Source organism: Callionymus lyra, chromosome 16 (genome assembly GCF_982586985.1).
Source record: "Callionymus lyra chromosome 16, fCalLyr1.hap1.1, whole genome shotgun sequence".
NCBI classification, from domain to species: domain Eukaryota; kingdom Metazoa; phylum Chordata; class Actinopteri; order Syngnathiformes; family Callionymidae; genus Callionymus; species Callionymus lyra.
Genome location: NC_141833.1, coordinates 18,145,097 through 18,152,058, shown reverse-complemented (window position 1 = coordinate 18,152,058; position 6,962 = coordinate 18,145,097). Strand labels below are relative to the sequence as shown.

General features: G+C 40.2%; 1 protein-coding gene, 5 non-coding genes and 1 pseudogene across 7 annotated transcripts; all 7 read right to left on the bottom strand.

The window, feature by feature from the left end:
- Positions 1-369: 369 nt before the first annotated feature.
- On the bottom strand, positions 370-3,370 carry LOC148064042 (small ribosomal subunit protein eS8-like; annotated as a pseudogene). Its single transcript, XR_015713498.1, has 6 exons — positions 3,356-3,370; positions 2,747-2,853; positions 2,458-2,522; positions 1,014-1,180; positions 679-777; positions 370-524 (listed from the first exon to the last, which is right to left on the bottom strand). The product of XR_015713498.1 is annotated as a small ribosomal subunit protein eS8-like (transcript).
- Positions 850-918, bottom strand: LOC148064045 (small nucleolar RNA SNORD38). The gene has a single exon (XR_015713592.1). It is a non-coding gene; the product is annotated as a small nucleolar RNA SNORD38 (small nucleolar RNA).
- On the bottom strand, positions 1,253-1,318 carry LOC148064044 (small nucleolar RNA SNORD38). Its single transcript, XR_015713594.1, has one exon. It is a non-coding gene; the product is annotated as a small nucleolar RNA SNORD38 (small nucleolar RNA).
- LOC148064043 (small nucleolar RNA SNORD46) lies at positions 2,603-2,711 on the bottom strand. The gene has a single exon (XR_015713596.1). It is a non-coding gene; the product is annotated as a small nucleolar RNA SNORD46 (small nucleolar RNA).
- Positions 3,371-4,549: 1,179 nt separating the features above from the next.
- On the bottom strand, positions 4,550-6,943 carry LOC148064039 (small ribosomal subunit protein eS8). Its single transcript, XM_087810506.1, has 6 exons — positions 6,870-6,943; positions 6,007-6,113; positions 5,694-5,793; positions 5,150-5,325; positions 4,784-4,913; positions 4,550-4,701 (listed from the first exon to the last, which is right to left on the bottom strand). Exons 1-6 carry the CDS (start codon positions 6,871-6,873, stop codon positions 4,592-4,594), a joined length of 627 nt encoding a protein of 208 aa, XP_087666632.1. The 5' UTR covers positions 6,874-6,943; the 3' UTR covers positions 4,550-4,591.
- Positions 4,986-5,054, bottom strand: LOC148064041 (small nucleolar RNA SNORD38). The gene has a single exon (XR_015713593.1). It is a non-coding gene; the product is annotated as a small nucleolar RNA SNORD38 (small nucleolar RNA).
- LOC148064040 (small nucleolar RNA SNORD46) lies at positions 5,863-5,971 on the bottom strand. Its single transcript, XR_015713595.1, has one exon. It is a non-coding gene; the product is annotated as a small nucleolar RNA SNORD46 (small nucleolar RNA).
- Positions 6,944-6,962: the final 19 nt, after the last annotated feature.

The window sequence follows — 6,962 nt, the reverse complement described above, 5'->3', positions numbered from 1 at the left end:
CAAGCATTGAGTTTACAGTACTATGGAAGGGGGTTCGGATTTAAAAATATGGCCATTTTGACCCCAGGACACTTGCATGTATTTTGTTTTAAACTTCTGCAGGCACCAAAATCAAAAGCCTTTTGGTAGTAAGCTGGTTGGAGGTGAACATACCTCCCATGACAAATATTTACCAATAACTCGTAAGCGTGGTTCAGTTATTTAAGAGAAAAGACTTTTAAGATGAACACGAGTCAGCCACGAATTAATATATTTTAATGAAACGTGAACTGACCCTTTTGCAATTTAAATGTATAGATTTGATCATAAATCGAGGAACAAATCCTTGTGACCATTTTGCAAGGTAAAGATAAATGAATAAAGCAAGTGTGGTGGAACATTTTGATTTTATTGATGTATCAAACAGCTGTACATCCATTTGCCCTTCTTGGCCTTGATCTTCCTCAGGTAGAACTCCAGCTCTTTGCCTTCCAGGATGTAGCCGTCTGCCCTGCCACACTGACCGGGTCTGGAGGCGAGGCAAGCTGCAGGGAGAACAAGACGTTAAAACATGTCGCTCTGAATGTTCACGTGGAGAAGATCGAATCAATTCTAAACAAGTCAATTAACTTTAAAGCTGGCATTACTAGTCAAGTGATCTTTTGAGATGCAAGATTCAGACAAACAGGAAAGACTCACCGAGCAGCTTTCCCTGAGGAGGCTGATCTTAGACGTCTTTTTACGCTCCTGGCATTTCTTCTGAATCTTCTTGTTCAGGATCTCATCCTCCTCAGGAGTCTGTCAGGAGGAGAAAGATGTTCTGGTCAACAACATTCCATCGTGAGGAGATCTAAACTGAGCAGGAAGATCTTTCTCAGAGTCACAAATGTCATCACTTTAATTCAGTAGCAGAACTGGACAAGGTTATCCTCATGGAAAGAGCAACTAGATACAATTTTACACACAAGTGTAAACAGATTTATAAAATCTAATATATGATCAACACAGAACCAGAATATAGCAGCAGATCTTACCAGCTTCGCTCCCTTCTTGCGCCCCAGAGGAGTGATGTAGTGAGCCTCGTACCACTGTCTGGTAAAGAACTACATCGACAGCCTGTCCTTCAGAGTCTTGGTTCTGACCAGCTCGTTGTTGGAGGCGTTGTAGACCATGTTGATGATCCTGGTCTTGCGTGTGCAGCCTGCAGGGAAGAAAAGGTAACATTAAGATCTGCAAGTGTTTTAAATTAGTCTAAAAAACAAAAGTCAATGGGTCTCAGAGTCACTATTGTCAGCACTTGCATTCAGTAGCAGAACTGGACAAGTTATCTTCATTGACAGAACCGTTGAACACGAAGCTAGTTTCATGGAGATAAGAATACAACATATTCTAAAATATTCCAAGGAAGTAAAGCAAATTAATTTAGAGGAAACTAGCTTCTGTGAGTATCTGCATCTTGACATAATACAAGCAAAACACATTTTCAAATTGTATTTGGCAACTACAAAATTATAAGATGCCATGTTTTGGTACTGCAAGAACCAAATACAAACCGAAGAACCACGGCCATCTTAAAACTAGGACTTCTGCCATTTTTTTTAGTGTAAAAGGATAAATCTGCCTCACATTTGGAATCAAAGCAGATGAATGGAGTAAATTTTAAGCCTCATAACCTCTAAAATGCATGTCTAGAGTTTGAAAACTGAAGAGGAAACACCAAAATTAATGTAGTCATGATACGGTTTTGAAATTTAAGATGAGATGCTTTTGAAATGTTGCTGAACTTGTTTGAAATAACTTTTTCTTCACAGCATTAGTCAGATGATGCTGACCAGAAGCAGAGATTTCAGCCAAGAGTCAGAAATATTTGAAGGGCAAATTAGTTCTGCTCAACACTGAATGTACAATAGTTGGAAGGTTTTGTTGATTTGGGAAATTGTCTATAGGTACAAGAGTGTGTGAAGTCTGTCTGTCTTTGTGTGTCCTGCGACAGACTGGCGTCCTGTCCAGGGTGCCCCCTGCCTCTCGCCCTATGATACCGGGATAGACTCCAGTCTCCCCCACAAACCCGACAAGGGATAAAGCGATAGAAAATGGGGGGGAAAGACTTTTTGAATGAAAAATGATTGATTTTTGGTTATATTAATTTCATAAACTTGTGTACTTCAAAGTAAAGACTTCTTTTTTTTGGTATAGACTTCTGAAATGTTGCCATCATGACAACCGTGCTACAAACTACATTTTATTAGCAAAAAAACAAAACAAAAAACAAGTTCAGCTTTTCCCGGAAATAAAAGAACGTCTGCTTTAATGGAATGAAAAGTTATATTATTTAAAAGTAGAGAATTAATTTTCACTTTTTAAGGAACCACCACTTTGAGAATATTTTTACAGCAACTCTATACCAAACAATTTTACGCAGCTCGTTCCTAAAACTCTATTGAATGTTTAACACTTGTAAAACCTTAAGAAACTTACACTTTGAGCCCCATGAGCAGTTGCCAAAGTTCAGCCTCAGAGCACAACACTTCTGGTTCCCACCACTAGGTCAGGATCCGACCTGAAGACACAAGAAACAATAAGAACCAAAATAATAATTGTTAAGAGAGTTGTGTTGATCTGTAGCGTGTCAGAGTAACTATGACAAGTCCTAGCATTGGTGAGCCTATAACTTTACAACCAAAACGGTGCAAATAAGACCCACCTAAGGTCAGGTTTTCATCTCCCACAACTCAACTTTTACACGTGCAAGTGTGGACGTGTTTACCTTCGTGTTTGCGGGAGGACGACCGAGCTCATACTTCCTCTTATTGTGGTAGGGCTTGCGTTTACCGGAAGTCCGGTGGCGTTTGTGCCAGTGGTCCCTGGAAATACCTTAGAAGAGATATAAACACAACTTAAAACACGCAGGGTTCAGATGGAAGTGTCGATATTGTAGAGTTAAATGCTTGAGTGATCAGTTCTCCAAGGTATGTTGTCCGCATAATAAATCGGTTTCCGCTAAAAACCTTCATCATTTCACTCAAGCAGGTTACAAGTCACGTGGTTAGTGACGCCATCACGCAGCACGTTGTTCTGAGCAACTTATTTAAAAACACGATTAAACTTTGGCTAAATATCAGAACGTGGTTTACTCCTGCAATTGAAAAAAGTTACCGTTTGTAAATTAAGAAAATAAAAGTTTCGTCAGTCACTAGCATGGCATTAGCATGTAGCTTGACGGCTATTGCTAGCATAAAACTAGCAGTTAGCAAACTCGATAAAAACAATAGTTACAGGTTTTGACCAGGTAAAGAAAGTGAGAGGAAACAACTTGCTAATCTAACTGTAAATACGAACCATTGAAAGAAAACAATATCTAATAACCGTTACTGACCTCGTTGAGTAGCATCTTTTCCAGGAGAGACCACGCTGGACCTCAACTCTCGTTCTTATAGTCTGCCGCGGAGCCAATCAAAGCGGCTGGTTTGAGTCACGTGATGATCTCCGACGCCAAACGAGTGACGTTCACGCGAGATCGTTTCCTCCACGAGGCACCACGACAAAATTATTAACTTGATACGTGGTTATTTTGAATTGCGAATTTAAGGTAAAATGAATAAACAGCGACACACTTTACAGGAAAAGAATAATTCACAATACAAAATAAAAATGTAAAATAAAACGTGTTCTGTAAGCTCCACCCTGAAGCCATTTGCTTCATTATTAAAATGTTGCACTACTATATCATACTGTGTTAACACCCATGTGTATTATAGACATGAGGCGTCTGGAATACATGTATATTTTACCGTTTGGATCCAAATATTTAAAATATATTCTGTTTTACTACACAGTGACGCTTCCAACTTTCATTAATGTGGCGAGGAGGGTTCAGGCATGGCAGGTGCATTTAAATCATCCGTTTTGGATTCAAGATGGGGCTGCAAATGGTTACTTTGGTACATGACTGTTTCTATTCCTTAAGTCATGTTTACCAGACATCTAAATTTGACTTAATATTTCTCTTTCCAACCGCCATCAGACTCAGTTAAAATCACATCTACCTCATGCACTTTTGTTGCCGTCTTTAGATTTTTATTCTTTCAAATGTATAGTTGTATATGTATATAGATACGTTTATTTTTACTGTGCACTTTTGTTGGGGGTATAAAGTAAGAATTTCATGGTACGCATCTATGACAATAAACGCTTCTCACCAGCAGTGTAAAGTTTAAAATACTGGCAACATAAATTTTTCCAATCCATGACAAATGTTCTGGTTACTAGTCAGTGACTTCTGCAGAAAGCAATGTCTTAAGCAGGCCAGTGGTTAAGATTAAACTTAAAACCACACCATGGCATTTACCAACTTTAGTCAGCTATTGTCTGGCGTTTGACCCTAAAATGATGGAATACAATTCCAAGTCAGCCTCAAATGAAAAGGATCTGCACTCAAGACAAATTCTAATGCAATTTGATCTTCATCCATCAACGCACAAATCAGGATCAAATTTTGTGACAACACAAGAGGGAATCAGGCTCAGGACCATCATTGAAAGGTAAAGATAAACGAATAAAGCAAGTGTGGTGGAACATTTTGATTTTATTGACGTATCAAACAGCTGTACATCTATTTGCCCTTCTTGGCCTTGATCTTCCTCAGGTAGAACTCCAGCTCTTTGCCTTCCAGGATGTAGCCGTCTGCCCTGCCACACTGACCGGGTCTGGAGGCGAGGCAAGCTGGAGGGAGAACAAGACTTTAAACATGTCGCTCTGACCATTACATCTTCTCCACGTGAAGATTCAGAGACTAAAGACTCACCGAGCAGCTTTCCCTGCGTGAACTGTTCCTCGAGGAGGGGGCTGATCTTAGACGTCTTTTTACGCTCATCGTACTTCTTCTGAATCTTCTTGGACCTCTTCTTGTTCAGGATCTCATCCTCCTCAGGAGTCTGTCAGGAGGAGAAAGATGTTCTGGTCAACAACATTCCATCGTGAGGAGATCTAAACTGAGCAGGAAGATCTTTCTCAGAGTCACAAATGTCGTCACTTTAATTCAGTAGCAGAACTGGACAAGGTTATCCTCATGGAAAGAGCAACTAGATACAATTTTACACACAAGTGTAAACAGATTTATAAAATCTAATATATGATCAACACAGAACCAGAATATAGCAGCAGATCTTACCAGCTTCGCTCCCTTCTTGCGCCCCAGAGGAGTGATGTAGTGAGCCTCGTACCACTGTCTGAAGGGCAGGCTGTCGATGAGGACGATGCAGTTCTTTACCAGAGTCTTGGTTCTGACCAGCTCGTTGTTGGAGGCGTTGTAGACCACGTCGATGATCCTGGTCTTGCGTGTGCAGCCTGCAGGGAGGAAAAGCTAACATTAAGATCTGCAAGTGTTTTAAATTAGTCTAAAAAACAAAAGTCAATGGGTCTCAGAGTCACGATTGTCAGCACTTGCATTCAGTAGCAGAACTGGACAAGTTATCTTCATTGACAGAACCATTGAATGTGAAGCTAGTTTTACAGAAAGATGTGAATACAACATCAAAATATTCTTAAGTAGTAACTGATGGTATGGAATACAATAACGTGATCCTAGACCAAAACTTAAACCACAACCATTTACAAAATAAGTTAACAGTACTTATAGTACTCAGTATCTTCGGCTTTTTTCCCCACAACTGCATCGCTTACATTTAGTATTTGTAAAACCTTAAGAAACTTACACTCAGAACCCCATGAGTAGTTGCCAACGTCGAGCCTGAGAGCGCGATACTTCTTGTTCCCACCACGGACCCTCACGGTGTGGATACGACGGGCTCCGATCTGAAGACGCATTAAGAAACAATAAGAACCAAAACATTTAAAGTTTTAAAGACACTTGTGTTGACCTGTAGCGTGTCAGAGTAACTATGACAAGTCCTAGCATTGGTGAGCCTATAACTTCACAACCAAAACGGTGCAAATAAGACCCACCTAAGGTCAGGTTTTCATCTCCCACACTATAACTTTTACACGTGCAAGTGTCGACGTGTTTACCTTCGTGTTTGCGGGAGGACGACCGAGCTCATACTTCCTCTTCTTGTGGTAGGGCTTGCGTTTACCGCCAGTCTTGCGGCGTTTGTGCCAGTGGTCCCTGGAAATACCTTAGAAGACAAAAACACAACTTAAAACACGCAGGGTTCAATTGGAAGTGTCGATATTGTAGAGTTAGATGCTTGAGTGATCAGTTCTCCAAGGTATGTTGTCCGCATAATAAATCGGATTCCGCTATCAACCTTCATCATGTCACTCAAGCAGGTTACAAGTCACGTTTACTGTGAAGCTAACATGCAGCACGTTGTTCTAGCAAACTTGTTTAAAGACGCGTTGTTGAAGTTTAAACACGATTGAACGATGATTGTACATTAAACATGTAGTTTAATCATTCAATTCAAGAATATATCTCGTCTATATTACAAAGAAACGAATAGTTCTCAGTCACTAGCATGACATTAGCATGTAGCTTGGCGGCTATAGCTAACACAACTAGCAGTTAACCGACAAGAGAAATACATTTAAATAAGATTTACACTTTTACCGTTTTTTTTACTACGTGTTAAAGCGAAGATATATATACATGTTAACGAGTTTAGGTACATTTACAGAAACTTAAAAACGCGTTTAACCATTAAACGAATATTCACGGGAAGAAGGCAGCCATCTTGGTACATTGCAAGCATCACCAAGAAGAGAAACATTTAGCAATGCCATCAAAACTCGGTTATAAACTTCGAAGATCGAGCGAATACGAAGCAATAGGTAGTAAACGGTAACGTGGCAAACCATTATTGAATTATTCCTTTAATAAAACAGCAGATGGACATGGATTCTTTCCGCGACGCGAGCATGAAGGCACGTACCCATTCTCAGGCGCCGGCTAGAAAGAGGAATCGCAAAGGCTCACGGGGAAGTTTGAAGGAGTGTGCTGTCGCGATAGCACGGAACTCTCGTCC